The sequence below is a fragment of the Nerophis ophidion genome, linkage group LG18 (assembly GCF_033978795.1).
Source record: "Nerophis ophidion isolate RoL-2023_Sa linkage group LG18, RoL_Noph_v1.0, whole genome shotgun sequence".
Taxonomy (NCBI): Eukaryota; Metazoa; Chordata; class Actinopteri; order Syngnathiformes; family Syngnathidae; genus Nerophis; species Nerophis ophidion.
In genome coordinates, this window is record NC_084628.1 from 20,225,173 (window position 1) to 20,242,532 (window position 17,360).

Genomic DNA, 17,360 nt, shown 5'->3' on the forward strand with positions numbered 1-17,360 from the left:
CTGTAGTCTACACAGAATCGGGGTGTGTTGTCCTTCCTTGGTGTTAGAACAACAGGAGAGGTCCACGGAGATGTTGATGGCGCTATCACTGCACTGCTGATCATTTTTTTTTATTTGGTCTTCGATTATTTCTTGTTTGTGACTGGACGCTATGTAAGCTCGCTACCTAACTGTCATCTAATTCAGCCCCCACTGCTCCCCTCACTTCCCAGGGTGTGAACAAAGGGATGTGTCAATTGCGGATGTCAAATTTCACCATACCTAATGTGCACGTGACAATCACTGGCTCTTACATTTTATCTCTTGTTTTTATAGACTTCTAGTAATCTTTACTGTCAGAGAATTATTGGATATTGATCAAAATCACCAGTTAATGACCAATTCATTGAACACCGATTCCATTTTGCAAAAAGTTTTTACAAATTTTTACTGTACAATATTTACTGTCCGGGAGACTGACACGGGCATTTAGCTTTTCCACACACCATTCTGACTCACTGTTTCAACATTTGGTTCTTCTTAAAACCATAACTTAAAAGGGTTAGCTGAACAGCTATTAAGGACGACTCAATTGACGCCCATGTTAACTACCGAACCGTAACTTAAAAGGGGAGGCAGAACAAGTATTAAGGACGACGCAATTTGTGCCCATGTTTGCTACTGAACCGTAACTTAAAAGGGTTGATTGAATAAGGTCTGAATAAGGCTATAAGGTCCAGGCGACCAATCGCCAGTGTTGCCTGGAAGGCACAGTACCCAATGACGGCCGGGTAGACCACCACTAAAGTTGCCTGGAAGGCACAGTACGCATGGGCGACCAGGTAGATCGCTTTTCCGCTTTATACAGACAATAAGGAATCAGATCTTTGTTGTATGTCACATTTATTATCAGACAGTCTCATCTACCAAGGTTTAGCATCTTATTATAAAATCTCAATCCAGTTAGTATGAATAGTCAATTAACTCTTGAAGTTTCAAAGTTTCAAGCTTTTGTTTAATTGGATCACTGCCAGCCTTCTCTACTGGCAGAGTTTCTTTGAATCATTATTTTAATTCACTATTTACTGGAAACATTTGAACTGAATTTCACTGATCAGTAGAACTTTGCTCCAGACAGTAGTTTTAACATGGTTGTGCCTGGGAGACTGACTGACACAGGCATTTAGCTTTTCCACACAGCACCCTGACTCACGGTTTCAATTCATGTTAACTACTAAACCGTAACTTAAAAGGGTCGACTGAACTGCTATTAAGGTACCACGTTATAACTGCCCATGTTAACTATTGAAATGTGATTTTAAAGGGATGGCTAAACTGATATTGGGGTGAGATGCAATCAGCACTTCGCTTTTACACTTATTATAGATAATTTTGCTCTTTGTAGTTTAACATTTGAAGTCCAAAGCTTTGGTTATTAATAGAACATTATCAGTCTTCTTTACAGTCAGACATTTTGATAGTCAATCAAAATCCAGCATGCAATTTCACCTTACGGACGGCGTGGCTAAATTGGTAGAGTGGCTGTGCCAGCAATCTGAGGGTTACTGGTTCAAATCTCCACCTTCTACCATCCTAGTCACGTCGGTTGTGTCCTTGGGCAAGACACTTCACCCTTGCTCCTGATGGGTCCTGGTGAGCGTCTTGCATGGCAGTGTGTGAATGTGTGTGTGAATGGACAAATGTGGAAATACTGTCAAAGCACTTTGGGCTCCTTAAAAAGGGGTAGAAAAGCGCTATACAAGTACAACCCATTTACCATTTATAGTGGAATTTTGTTACTGCATGAACATGCACTGATTTTCTGGTGTAATTAGTCCTGAACTGATCAATTACAGTATCATCATTTAATGAAACCCAAAATGTCTGATATATTTGACCGTGAATTAATTTATGTATTCTTATTTCATAAAAAGCAATGTCTGATTTCATTATCCAGAATTAGTTCAGCAGCAGACATTATTGATCATGCATTGATCATTTACAGTATTATTAATGAAAACCGCAGTGTCTGATATAATTTATCCTAAATTCATCATGTATTGGTATTTAATAAAAAAAAAAAACGTGGCTGCTTTTGATACCGAATTCATAATTATTTTGCTATTTAATGTCTGATATCATAGATCACAAACTGATCGTTTACAGTATCATTAGTTAATGAAACCCACAACGTCTGATATATTTCATCCCAAATTCATTCATTAATTTTTTGTTCTTGGGCAAGGACACTTCATTCACCCTTGCTCCCAGTGCCCACTCACACCGGTGAATGAATGACAGGTGGTGGTCGGAGTGGCTGTAGGCGCAAAGTGGCAGCCACGCTTCAGTCGGTCTATCCCAGGGCAGCTGTGGCTACTAAGGTAGCTTACCACCACCTAAGTGTGAATGTGGAGTGAATGAATAATGGCTTCTGACGGAGCGCTTTGCGTATCTAATCAATAGAAAAACGCTACATAAATCTAATCCACTATTATTATTATTATTATTAATATTAAAATAACTATGTCTGATATAATGATCCTGAATTAATTATTTATTGATATGTGATAAAAAAAATAGTTAATTCATAATCTATTACTATTTAATGAAAACCGCTGTGTCTGGTATCATTTATCCCAATTTCACAAATGTATTTTCAGTTAATAAAAAACAAAGTATTTTATATAATTTATCATGAATTCATCATGTATTGGTATTGAACAAAAACAAGTGTTTAATAAAATGTATTATTTGACAAAAAAAACACAGTGTCTGATATCGTTGTTACCGAATTCATCTTTCATTGTTAATTAATGAAAACAACAATGTGCAATATCATTTATCCAGAATGTATTCATTAATTTTATTTCACACTGTCTAGATATTATTCTTCCCAGATAATTCATCCATCGTTATTTCACCGAAACTAAAGGCTCTGATTTCATGTATCCTGTAATTGTACTCATTGTTTCAATTGATGTTATTTTGTCCATATTCTCTATCGCAGGGGTCACTGACGAGGTGCCCGCGGGCACCAGGTAGCCCGTAAGGACCACATGAGTAGCCCGCTGGCCTGTTATAAAAATAGCAGCACTTACCAGTGAGCTGCCTCTATTTTTTTTAAATTTTATTTATTTACTAGCAAGCTGGTCTCGCTTTGCTCGACATTTTTAATTCTAAGAGAGACAAAACTTGTTTTTCACTTGTTTAAATAAATTCATTTATTTTTTTACTTTACTTCTTATAACTTTCAGAAAGACAATTTTAGAGAAAAAATACAACCTTAAAAATTATTCTTGGATTTTTAAACACATATACTTTTTTACCTTTTAAATTCCTTCCTTTTCTTTCCTGACCATTTAAATCAATGTTCAAGTTGTTTTTTTTATTGTAAAGAATAATAAATACATTTTAATTTAATTCTTCATTTTAGCCTCTGTTTTTTTGACAAAGAATATTTGTGAAATATTTCTTCAAACTTATTATGATTAAAATAAATAAAAAAATATTCTGGCAAATCCAGTAAATCTGAAGAATCAAATTTGAAACTTATTTCAAAGTCTTTTGAATTCCTTTAAAAAAATTTGTTCTGGAAAATTTAGAAGAAAAAAGGATTTGTCTTTGTTACAAATATAGCTTGGTCCAATTTGTTATATATTCTAACAAAGTGCAGATTGGATTTTAACCTATTTAAAACATGTCATCAAAATTCGAAAATTCATCTTAATCAGGAAAAATTACTAATGAAGTTCCATAAACTGTTTTTTTTAATTTTTTCAAAAAGATTAGAATTAGCTAGTTTTTCTCTTTATTTTTTTCGGTTGAATTTTGAATTTCAAAAAGTCAAAATTGAAGATAAACTATGTATCACAATTTAGTTTTCATTTTTTTCGTGTTTTGTCCTCTTTTAGACCGTTCCATTTAGTGTTTTTTTTCATCATTTATTCTCTACAAAAAACTTTACGTGAAAGGAAAAAAAATGTACGACGGAACGACAGACAGAAATACCATTTTATATATATATTTTTATATATATATAGATGTATTTATTAAAGGTAAATTGAGCAAATAGGCTATTTCTGGCTATTGTTTAAGTGTGTATCAAACTGGTAGCCCTTCGCCTTAATCAGTACCCAAGAAGTAGCTCTTGGTTTCTAAAAGGTTGGTGACCCCTGCTCTATCGAGTATATCCAGTATGCAACATGTATGTTCTATTTAATGTTTTTTACATGTTAAACAGGTAACACCACACTTTATCTCCACGTCAAAGCAGTTATTGATTGCCCGGTTACTTGTTTTTGTGTTGAATGTGTATCATTAATTCCTGAGACACGGAGATGGGGTAGGAAGAAGTGAGGTCGGCTTCTTCCCGCTCTTTTTCGGTCATATTGAATTGTACATCTGTAAACATGTAATGTTTCATAACAAACAGCTATGTTGACATGGTGGGAAAACAAACAGTAAAGACACACGGTCAAGGTTTCCAATCCAATTAGCTTTAAATTGTTGCGCAAAATATTTTCGCTTTGTTAAAATGCTGGTTTGTGCCCAAACGATTTTCTATTTTTCTTTTGGAAACTGTTTAACCAGGTTTTCAGGCACAGGCTGATTGAAGAATGATTTACCATGTGCTCCAATTCTAGTTCTCCTATTGTCTCTGCCAAGTAAAAATTTGGGCTTTGCTTCAATTTCTGCAATTCCATACTTCCATATTCATTTTACGTGCATAAGTGAATTCCAGAGAAAAGTACTACAAAAGGCAGTGTGCCACATCTTGGGCTCCAAATGTGGAGTGTGCAGGGATAGAACTCAACTACCTTTAATAGTCGCCATCTTAGCTACATAGCAGAAGGTGAGCCAACCCTTATGCAACTTGGGTCGTACGCGAGTCGGCAGAAAAACATGCCACATGCGGCCACGTCCAATCGAAACATCTGGGAAGATTGAAGCATATGGGTAAACGTGGTGACGGTTATAATTTTCCACTGCAAGACGGTGATTTTGGTGCCGATGTCGATGTGTAGTCATGATAAGTTTTTGACCTTAAAGCCTCATATCCGTTTGGAAGGAGAGCGGCCCATTTAAAGTAAAGTAATGACCATTTCTTGGTTGATGGCGAGGAGAAGTTTTTCCCGCCAGGCTGCGCCCAATCACGAATAGGTACGGATAGGTACTGACCCATCTAGAACTTCAAGGTGTCTTCAACATCATTTACACCAATTCTGATCGAGATCTGAATTTGTGGAGCTGTGGCCGATATATTGATATACTCGATATATCGTGGGTTTGTCTCTGTGCAATATTGTGATATTCGAGTATACGTCCTCACGCAGTTGCTTTTAGCTGCGGGCATTACATTACATGCGTTTCTCACTCTTTCTTGACTCTGCTTCTCAAAGATAGTTAAAACAAACGCACCTTCTTAAATACGTCACATACTGAGGCGCGCGCAACGTCATACGCTCTCGCTGAGCAGAGGTAGCGACACGGGTAACGTTAGCAATGGTGCCAACGAAGCGGTGCGAGTGGTAACACGAGGGAAAGAAGGTGCAAATCTGGTAACAAATGAAGGAAGAATTAATGCACAAGAAAAATGCGCAGGGTCCATCGTCTGGCGGTGGTTTGGCTTCAAGTGGGAAGATCTTTTACAAGTATGCGGCAAAAGCGTTGCTACAAAAAGTAGCAGCACCGCTAATGTGTAGCACCAGTTGAAAAGCTAGAGAATGAAAAGTGCTTGAAACTCTGCATGTCAACATCTCTGGCCGGTGCCACAGCCAACAAAATGCCCAAGCAACCATTCCCACATGTACACCGTATAAAAAAAAATAGTCTAAAACAGAAGGAGATAAATCCGCAGTAACCTACCACACAGCGAAGGACATACACTGTTATGAAGCTCATTTTTATTTGACACTTATTGAAATATATCGTATGGCATCATGCACAAAAGTAGACTTTATATGTTTTAAACTATTGTAGTGGCATTCTGTACAAAAATTGCACTTTAATTTAGTGTTGTTTTGATATGTCATCTTAGTGACATCATGCACAAAAGTGCACTAATAGCTTGTTTTAAAATGTCTCTGAAAATCTTGCACTTTCTGTTTTTGAAATGACATGAATGTTTGTGCCACTGCTTAATAACTGCTTAATAAATATAGCTTTGGTCAATTGACTAAGTTGTGATTTCCTTCAGCATGAAAGTTTAAAATGAGCAAACATTAATGCAGTACGAAGAGGAATGTTTTAATGTAGACACATAGAATCATCATACTGCTGTGATTATATGCATCAAGTAGGGGTGTAACGGTACGTGTATTTGTATTGAACCGTTTCGGTACGGGGGTTTCGGTTCGGTTCGCAGGTGAACCGAACGACACGGACATGTAAGTAGCGCACCGCACGTTGTGTTAACAATGCACACCGAGGCACCATGAATTAATTTACGTGGACCCCGACTTAAACAAGTTGAAAAACTTATTGGGGTGTTACCATTTAGTGGTCAATTGTACGGAATATGTACTGTACAGTGCAATCTACTAATAAAAGTTTCAATCAATCAAAAAAACAACAACACACGGTATGCTAGCAAAAACGGCCTGGTTATGATAGACTGACCACACCTCCTCTTTTCACTGGATATGTCCTCTTTGCAGGGCTGTCCAGGTGGAGTTTCTTAAATGCCTCAAATGTCCGGCATTTTAAGTTATGGTTGTATGTATTTTCAATGTACGTTCAGGGTTAAGAGGGGGTTAAAAAAAAAAAAGTGGTGCACACAGCGTTAACATTCGTGAAGGGAGGGGCAGCGACAGACAGAGCAAGAGAGTTATGATAAACGCGCATGCGTCGCCAGGCTCTACTTTTTATCCTTTGATTAATCAGATTTAATTTTTTATTATCTATAGCAGGGGTTTCAAAAGTGTGCCCCGGGGGCCATTTGCGGCACAAAGCTAATGTTTTAAAGGCCCACGGCACATTCTAAAAAAACTATTAAAATAAAAAAAAACATAAACAAAAGTGAAATAAAAAATCTTAAAGGCTAAATGTAATTTCAAAAAACTTGCAACGTTTACTAATAAAACAGAGCTGCGTTTTTTCTTTTTTCAAACTCTCATTGTTTAAAACATAATATTGAATCAAAATCAATGTTATTATGAATTATTGATCTATCCAAGTTTAACATTACTTCACATCAAATATTCCACTAAGAAAATTATTTTTGGTGGAAGATTTAGCAAATTTGTTAAATAAGTAATCAAAAAATGTATATTTAGTTTTTTTCTTACTGTACCGAAAATGAACCGAACCGTGACTTCTGAACCGAGGTACGTACCGAACCGAAATTTTTGTGTACCGTTACACCCCTAGCATCAAGTGTTCATTCAAGGCTAAGGCAAAATATTGAGATATATGTCGTGTATCGTGACATGGCATATAAATATTGAAATGTTAATAAAAGGCCAATGGCGGCTTTGTTACCTAGGTGACGTCACATTCTGACGTCATCGCTCCGAGAGCGATAAATAGAAACACGTTTAATTTGCCAAAATTCACCCATTTAGAGTTCGCAAATCAGTTAAAAAAATATATGGTCTTTTTTCTGCAACATCAAGGTATATATTGACGCTTACATAGGTCTGGTGATAATGTTCCCCTTGAAGAAAAAACAAACCAACAGCTTGCAATGCATGGCAGCTTTGTGTTCTTAGAGTCAACATTGCAACTTGTTCTCGTAACATTTCACTTGTTTGCTCTCTTATTCTACTTTTTCATGTTTTTTTGCAATAGCGTTTCAGAATGTGCCGCCGGCTGTTAAAACTTAGCTGCGGGCCGCACTTTGGATACCACTGCTCCAAGGTCACTTTAGCCTTCTTGTGTTGTATTTGTTGTCCGTTTCTACGCCGAAAAGGTCAGTCACCCCGAGTGCTGTGCGGGCTTTTGACATTTTGCGCCGCACGACTTCCCAACGTGTTGCACTTACCTATGTGACACACGTAGAGTGCCGCGCTGAGAAGCAGGGCGACATCGTGGACATCCCAGGGCCTAAAGTGCAACGTCAGCATCTCGGACCCATCGGTTTGAAGAGCACCAGAAGAATCTCCTTCGGGTCTTCCCTACATTCTGCTCACGGTCCTCGCCGGATAGTTTCCCCACGTTCTGCCACGCGCTTCTTTCAGGCTTGTGTCGTCCTACTGGTCTCGCCCTCTCAGGTGCTCGCTGAGTGTGTGATCACACCTGTGCAGTACACAGTCAGCCGGAGCACACCTAACCGACAGGTTGAGCCGGTGATTGCTGAGTAAACATGCACTCAAGGTCCTGCTGGAACTGACGCTCCTTCACACACACAAACACACACACCCACCCTGACATGAACTCCCTCCCCCACTATAGCCAGCAGGATTGCTTGTTTATCCCCCCCTCCCGCTCATTGTGGGACACACCTGGCAGAACGTGCTAAACAGGAAGTGTGTGTTCACACTCCACCTGCTTGTTTGTTTCACTTTAAAAGGCGCACACACACAATGTGATCACGACTGAAAGTGGACATCTGTACCATGTCACATCCAATGACAGGCTGAGCTGAAACTTTTTCTAATTGATAGTTGGAAATATATTAATTTAAGACAGCAAACCGTAGGTATTGTTTTAATAATAAAAAAAAAGGTTAATTACACTTTTTACTAACCAGATTTTGTATTTATATCCTGTTATTTTTTCCATCCATCAGTCCATTTTCTACCGCTTGTCCCGTAGGGGCTCTCTGGTGCCTATCTCAGCTGCATTCTGGCAGAAGGCGGTGTACACCCTGGACAAGTCGCCACCTCATCGCAGGGCCAACACAGATAGACAGAGAACATTCACACTCACATTCACACACTAGGGACCATTTAGTGTTGCCAATCAACCTATCTCCAGGTGCATGTCTTTGGAAGTGGGAGGAAGCCGGAGCACCTGGTGGGAACCCACGCAGCCACAGGGAGAACATGCAAACTCCACACAGAAAGATCCCGAGCCAGGGATTGAACCCAGGACAACTCAGGACCTTCGTATTTTGAGGCAGATGCACTAACCCCTGTACCACCGTGCTGCTCCTGTTATTTTTTATTTTGTTTATTGCTATTATTACTACTATTATTCTCCCAATGTTTCGTTTTTTTTCATTTTTTTAATTTATTATTGATGTTTAATTTGTATATGTATTTTAGAGCAGTGGTTCTCAAATGGGGGTACGTGTACCCCTGGGGGTACTTGAAGGTATGCCCATGGGTACGTGAGATTTTTCAAAAATATTCTAAAAATAGCAACAATTCAAAAATCCTTTATAAATATATTTATTGAATAATAATTCAACAAAATATAAATGTTAGTTCATAAACTGTGAAAAGAAATGCAACAATGCAATATTCAGTGTTGACATAAATATTGATGTTAAATATTTCTTTTTTTGTGAAGAAATGTTAAGAACTAAGTTCATGAATCCAGATGGATCTCTATTACAATCCCCAAAGAGGGCACTTTAAGTTGATGATTACTTCAATGTGTAGAAATTTTCATTTGTAATTGAATCACTTGTTTTTTTTCCAACAAGTTTTTAGTTATTTTCATATCTTTTTTCCAAATAGTTCAAGAAAGACCACTACAAATGAGCAATATTTTGGACTGTTATACTATTTAATAAATCAGAAACTGATGACATAGAGCAGTATTTTACTTCTTTATCTCCTTTTTTCAACCAAAAATCCCTTGCTCTGATTAGGGGGTACTTGAATTAAAAAAATGTTCACAGGGGGTACATCACTGAAAAAAGGTTGAGAACCATTGTTTTAGAGTATGGCCCTGCGATGAGATGGTGACTTGTCCAGGGTGTACTCCGCCTTCCACCCGATTGTAGCTGGGATAAGCACCAGCGTCCCCCGCGACCCCAAAGGGAATAAGCCGAAGAAAATGGATGGATGGATGGATGGATTTTGGAGTACCGGTATGTTTTATATTATTCTTAGATGCATGTTCATTTTAGCTATTCTCAAGAGTGCGTTTTTTTCTCAGTCCTCAGTGCCATGACATATTTTGTTTGTTATTGTCAATAGTGCCACGTGTGTATGTGTTTTTTCTCTTCATTATTTATTTATTATGTTATTTGTGTGGTGCAATCTTTCCCGTACATAAATAAATTTTCATTGACGGATGCAGTTTTTTTTTTACATTGGAGCTCAATGGATGGTGTACCTAATGAAGTGACCAGTGTGTGTGGTGAAGTTATACAAATATCATCTTTTCATCTACCATGAATTGATTTACGTGAACCCTGACTTAAACAAGTTGAAAAACTTATTCGGGTGTTATCATTTAGTGGTCAATTGTTCTGTACTGTGCAATCTACTAATATGCCCACATATGCGGTCCTCTCCAAGGTTTCTCATAGTCATCATTGTCACGGACGTCCCACTGGGTGTGAGTTTTCCTTGCCCTTATGTGGGTCCCTTTGAGACACTAGTGATTTAGGGCTGTATAAATAATCATTGATTGATTGATTGATTGATATATTATACAATTTATTTTAACTAAGCACCTTCTAATGCCAATGGTGTCAAAGTTGCCAGACGTACTCTGAAAAACGTATTTGCACAATATTTTTCCCCCTTTGTATATTTTAATATTTCTCCCAAACCCCATAATGCATGATAATTTGGATTCCTTTGATACATTGCTATTAGCAAAGACAATCATGATACATCCCGCAATGTACACATGACACGTTACAACCAGCTGGGGGCGCTCTTCTGCCTGTGGCTTTAGTCCGATAGTTGTAAGTGAATTTAAAGGTAAAACTGCAATAAAGTATACATTAAACAAGGTTTGTGGTAAGTGTTTACTGTAGCAGATTGTCTGAGCAACATAGATCCGGTAGGCACGACCATTTTCCCTCCAAATACAATTTATCCATAATCTACTGGTACAATAATTGGTCATTTTCCATCTGGCAATGCTGACAATTGGTCTACTTGTCATAGGCCACGGTTCAAGTGATGTTAGCTTAATGCTCATTAGCCTTGCAGCTAAGTGGCGTAGTCTTCCAATCCCATGCGAGGTCCTCATTTCCAACTTCAACCATTGAATATACTTTTTTTTTTTAAAGAATTTGAGCTGACACGCTTGCTAAAAATAAAAAATAAAAATAAAAAATGCAGGCTAGAAAATGCATAAAATATTTGACTCGAGTGGACTTCTGAAGTTTCGATGCAAGCCAAAGTGAAAATGGGTCATTTTAATGTCACCTGCTGTCGACAGGTAAGGCCTAAAACCGATATAAACATTTCCTTATTTTAACACATATTTACGTTCATGTGCTGTTTACGTGGTTACACTGTCGCTATAATGATGTATTGTTATATCGTTTAAAGCGAGGTATTATTACGGAGTTTGTGTTGTTTTAGTTTCTTAGTACAGGTACTGAAACATTGCTCTAAATCGTATCCAAGCGTTTTAATTTGAAGATTGTTGTACATTTTACTACGTGTCAGGTTATAATGTTATGTTTAGACTACATGTCGTCTTAAGTTATGTAGTTTCCACTCCACGTCATGCGATGGCGGCAGCGTTAGTGTCAGTGGTACAAGAAACCCGGAAGTACTTTTTTGACGAAACGGGCTCTAGGTTTTTTCTTTTTTTTCTAATAAACTTTTATTTGTAAATTTCAACATTTACAAACCGACGAGAAACAATAATCAAAATAAGTACAGAAACAGTACAAAACAGTACAAAAACAGTATGAAATAAAACAGCGCCAGGGGGTTGTAAATTCAAAGTAACTAAAACAGAATACATATATATATATATATATATATATATATATATATATATATATATATATATATATATATATATATATATATATACATACATATATAAAACAAAGTGCAAAGCCATAGGTTCACTCAATTTCAGTAACGGCGTGGCGCAGTGGAAGAGTGGCCGTGCGCAACCCGAGGGTCCCTGGTTCAAATCCCACCTAGTACCAACCTCGTCACGTCCGTTGTGTCCTGAGCAAGACACTTCACCCTTGCTCCTGATGGGTGCTGGTTGGCGCCTTGCATGGCAGCTCCCTCCATCAGTGTGTGAATGTGTGTGTGAATGGGTAAATGTGGAAGTAATGTCAAAGCGCTTTGAGTACCTTGAAGGTAGAAAAGCGCTATACAAGTACAACCCATTTAAATAACTTGAATTTGGAACACAGCGTCATCGTTTTCAAAACTTTTTTGTTGTTAGAGGTAGAAAGTATTTTAATGTAGGGTTTTAAATCTTTTTTAAAGGCACAAAAGACAGGTTGGGTATTGAGAAACTTACATTTATGAATATAAAACTTAGCCAATAGAATAATGAGGTTGCAAAGGTCAAATTCCTTTTCGGCTCAATGTTTGAATTAGATGGAAAAGCTGCTCTACGTTTTACAAAAATATTCTACCAACCTCCAATATTTATTGAATATATTGAAGACTATGCATTGTTTGTTTGGTTGAATGACACTGGGGCGACACAAGTGTATGAAATATGTACTTCGCTATTGAACCGACTTGAACGACGTGACCACTAAAAAAACGCGAGTAGTCAAACAATTCCGTTCATTAAAAGTACTTTTCAGTTTTCAAAACAAGGCAGTCATTCAAAAAAGTGCATTGTTGTTGTTTGGTGGGTTATGGGTGTGGACGTTTGTCTTTTTACAGTGTATTTACGTTGATGATACAAATGCAGTTGAAATAGGCTCCAGCACCAGCCGCGACCACGAAAGGGACAATTGGATGGATGGATGGATGGATATGTATGGCTCTTTTAAGGGAGCCAGATCCCGAGGAACCATTCTTTTAAAAGAGCTGTTCAAAAGACTGGGACAAGCGGTAGAAATGGATGGATGGATATATATATACATATACATATACATATATATACATATATATATATACACACAGTAGGGCTGGGCGATATATCGATATAAACATTATATCGCAGGTTTTTCTCTGTGCGAGATAGAAAATGACTATATAGTAATATTCGATTATATGTTCTCACGCAGTTGCTTTTAGCTGCGGGCTTTACACAACAGGCGTTTCTCACTCCTTGTGTCTCCTTCTCACAGAGACGGAAAACAAGCCCGCCTTCTTACATACGTCACATACTCTCACGCTTATAGCGTCATACGCTCTCGCCGAGGGCTAACGTTAGCATGGCTAACGTTAACTGAGCGCATTAAAATACAGGCGTTTCTCACTCCTCCTCGTCTCTCCTTCTCACAGAGACGTAAAACAAGCCCGCCTTCTTACATACGTCACATACTGTCGCGCGTCTAGCGTCATACGCTCTCGCCGACCAGAGAGGTAGCCGCATGGCTAACGTTAGCTGAGAGGTCGTACAAGCAGAGCAGAGCGGAGCTTGTGACAATACAAGAGAGAGAAGGTACGAAACCGATCACAAATGGAGGAAGAACAATAAATGCCCAAAATAAAGAGCAGGGTATCCATCATCTGGTGGTTTGGCTTCAAGTGGGGAGATATTCAGCAGACAACAGCAATGTGCAAAGTATGCAGTAGAAGTGTTACTACAAAAAGGTAGCAGAACTATTAATTTGTTCTTTCATTTAAAAAGTCACCTTTGAGAGAATGAAGAGTATTTAATAAATACAGTTTTGGTCAATTGACTTAGTTGTGAGTTCCCTCTCTGCATGAAAGTTCAAAAGTAGCATATATTAATGCAGTATGAAGAACAATGTTTTAATGTAGACACATAAAATCATCATACTGCTGTGATTATATGCATCGAGTGTTCATTAAAGGCCAAGGCAAAATATAGTAATATATATCGTATATCACAATATGCCATAAAAATATTGCGATATTAATAAAAGCCAATATCGCCCAGCCCAGAGTATATATATGTTTGTACAAACATACATATGTATACATAGATATATTTTTTTAAGTATCTTGTTTTCATCAAGGAAACAATCACTCGTGGTAGTAATAAGAAAAAATGTTTGGTCAATCATTACACCAATATAGACACTTGGTGATAAATATTTTGAAATATTGGTAATATTCTAATTTAGCGTTTGTTCCCATTGTAACATTCCACAAGATTGCGCCTTTTACCCATTCTTTGACAGGGATGTAACTATGTCCCGTTTAACTCGCAGGTCAGTGCATTGTCAGAACCTAGTGGCATCGCTTCTCGGTCTTTTGGCTAAGATCAAGTGTAGTATCTGTTCTTATCAGTTTAATATCTGATACGTCCCTTATCAGGGGACCATATATTAAATTGATTAATGAAACAGGGAGCTGGAATAGGAGCTTGCTCCATCCACTCCACGCATTGACCTGGTATTGCAGTATCTCCAGGAACAGTGCACCCCTCTCTTGTCCAAATCAATTCAAATATCTGGTTTAATATTTGAAATACGGTTGATCTTACAACAAGTTGTTGAGTTCTTCAGCACAGACATTGCATGGGCTGAGTTAATCCAGCTGTCGTTGCATACATGAATGTCGGACACACCACAATTACCACCCGGGATAATGTGGTGTCTTGCAGGTAAAGTCGTCCTCTTCTTTGCATCTAGTTTTAAACATGCAAACTTTAAACGGATTAAACCGAACTTTGTTCAAGACGTTTCAGACGAGATACGAACAGAAAAGTGAACCATGTCGTGTGGAAAAGTTGCAAACAGTTGCGTGTCTTTGGGTCTGTTATTACCGGTTTTGCACATCGAGAGAGTGACATGGTTGCCCATTCTTCTGTGCAAAACATTTCCAACTAAGTCGAATTAGACGGAAGGTGTTTGTGAACGGCATTTTTCAGATATTGCCCAATATTTTGTATTGGAATTAGTTTTTTTTTAAGCTAATTTAAATGTGATTTGTTATGTTTCATTATGAAGTTGTTCAAGTTTGATGTCAGTGAAAATCTTATTTGGTGTAGTGTGTGCTACTCACCACTAGATGGTGACAGTGCAACATGTGTTACTGTCCCAAACAAAGAAACAGTAAGTGGCTTTAAAGATAGGCAGTGACACCCAGACCCTTCCAGTACAGGCTCGGCGTAGTAGTGTAGATTGAGTATTGGGAACAAATAGTTGTGTTCAAGTGTAATATCAATAGTGATAATAATGTAATGATCAAACAATGTTGTGTAGTTGAGTCTTTTACATGTGCAGGCTTGTTGAGTGTGTGTGTTTATTAGTGTGCACGCGGGGAGTCCATCACTTAACATGGTGTGTGTGTGAAGGACTTGTGTGTGTGAGCCATGTAAAACTCATACTTACCTGGCAGGGGAGATACCATGATCATGAAGGTGGTTCACCTAGGGCGAGGCTCAGCCATTGCACTCTGGCTGTGTTGACCCTTACGAATTCCCCAAATGTGGGAATCTCGACTGCATAATTTGTGGTAGTGGGGGACTGCGTGCGCGCTCTCCCCTGATCATCTGTTAATGACAAAACACACTAAATGTCGCATGTCCCCGGAGTGATTACATGTTCTGTTATTGACATGAACACATGGCAATGTAGCCACCATTTGGTGGTGAGTAACACATATTACAATGTTAAAGATTTTCACTGAGTTGAAGTTTCAAACAAAGCAACAATTCACCCTGACTGATCATGCAGTGAGTGCACGGAAAGCTGGTGTTGTACTGCCACCTACTGCTCCATCCACTCCTGTCCAAATCGATTCAAATATCCGTATTAATTTCTGAAATGCAGTTGTTCTTAGAACAAGTCACTGAGTTCATGTCCAGCCCTACGCCCAGCGTACAGACCTTGGATGGAGTATTATTGGTCACTAGAATCCCTATGTAGACTACGGCGATGCCATCGGAGTCAGTCATCGCATTGTAGTGAGACAAGTGACACCAGGTTTGGAGCCTTATATCAACCTCACAGGAACAAAGTTTCTCTGGCAAACCCAACTACCCATAAGATAGTGCACAGCAGGGGTCCCCAAACTTTTCGACCTGGGGGCCGCATTGGGTTAAAATGCTTTCGGGGCCAGGCTGTTTATATATATATATATATATATATATATATATATATATATATATATATATATATATATATATATAATATACACTGTTTATATATATGTGTATCCATCTATCCATCCATTTTCTGCCGCTTATTCCCTTTGGGGTCGCTGGTGCCTATCTCAGCTACAATTGGGCGGAAGGCGGGGTACTCCCTGGACAAGTCGCCATCTCATTACAGGGCCAACACAGATAGACAGACAACATTCACACACTAGGGCCAATTTAGTGTTGCCAATCAACCTATCCCCAGGTGCATGTCTTTGGAAGTGGGAGGAAGCCGGAGTACCCGGAGGGAACCCACGCATTCACGGGGAGAACATGTAAACTCCACACAGAAAGATCCCGAGCCTGGATTGTTGATAACTTTTGCCGTGTTTTGTAAAGTAGAAATTTTGTATTTTGTGTAATAAAATCATCGGATCAAATATTTTTACCCCCTTTTACATGTGTTACATAACAGCAAATTCAATTATTTATTATGACTTTTAGTCAAACTGGCTTCCAGTTTTTTTATTGAGTATGGCTGCACGATGACAGCAGCATACTGCTGTGGGGTTGCCAGTCTCAGCTGATGTGTTGTGCGGTAAATCAGTGGTTCTCAAATGGGGGTATGCGTACCCCTGGGGGTACTTGAAGGTATGCCAATGAGTACCTGAGATTTTTTTTAAATATTCTAAAAATAACAAAAATCCTTTACAAATACATTTATTGAATAATATTTTAACAAAATATGAATGTAAGTTCATTAACTGTGAAAAGAAATGCAACAGGGCTTCACGGTGGCAGAGGGGTTAGTGCGTCTGCCTCACAATACGAAGGTCCTGCAGTCCTGGGTTCAAATCCAGCCTCGGGATCTTTCTGTGCGGAGTTTGCATGTCCTCCCCGTGAATGCGTGGGTTCCCTCCGGGTACTCCGGCTTCCTCCCACTTCCAAAGACATGCACCTGGGGATAGGTTGATTGGCAACACTAAATTGGCCCTAGTGTGTGAATGTGAGTGTGAATGTTGTCTGTCTATCTGTGTTGGCCCTGCGATGAGGTGGCGACTTGTCCAGGGTGTACCCCGCCTTCCGCCCGATTGTAGCTGAGATAGGCGCCAGCGCCCCCCGCGACCCCAAAAGGGAATAAGCGGTAGAAAATGGATGGATGGATGGAATGCAATATTCAGTGTTGACAGCTAGATTTTTTTGTGGACATGTTCCATAAATATTCATGTTAAAGATTTATTTTTTTGTGAAGAACCGTTTAGAATTAAGTTCATAAATCCAGATGGATCTCTATTACAATCCCCAAAGAGGGCACTTTAAGT

The 17,360-nt window shown here is 38.6% G+C and overlaps 1 protein-coding gene and 2 non-coding genes across 3 annotated transcripts in view; 2 read left to right on the forward strand and 1 right to left on the reverse strand.

Moving 5' to 3' along the window:
• Positions 1-8,315, reverse strand: part of LOC133536871 (V-set and transmembrane domain-containing protein 5) — a 32,808-nt gene extending 24,493 nt beyond the window's left edge. Inside the window, exon 1 of the mRNA XM_061877524.1 lies at positions 7,961-8,315. Within this exon, the coding sequence (XP_061733508.1) occupies positions 7,961-8,042 (82 nt within the window). The 5' untranslated portion in view covers positions 8,043-8,315. The remainder of the gene's footprint in view (positions 1-7,960) is intronic.
• A 5,876-nt stretch (positions 8,316-14,191) lies between these two features.
• On the forward strand, positions 14,192-14,382 carry LOC133537622 (U2 spliceosomal RNA). The gene has a single exon (XR_009802745.1). It is a non-coding gene; the product is annotated as a U2 spliceosomal RNA (small nuclear RNA).
• Positions 14,383-15,281: 899 nt separating this feature from the next.
• Positions 15,282-15,445, forward strand: LOC133537618 (U1 spliceosomal RNA). The gene has a single exon (XR_009802740.1). It is a non-coding gene; the product is annotated as a U1 spliceosomal RNA (small nuclear RNA).
• Positions 15,446-17,360: the final 1,915 nt, after the last annotated feature.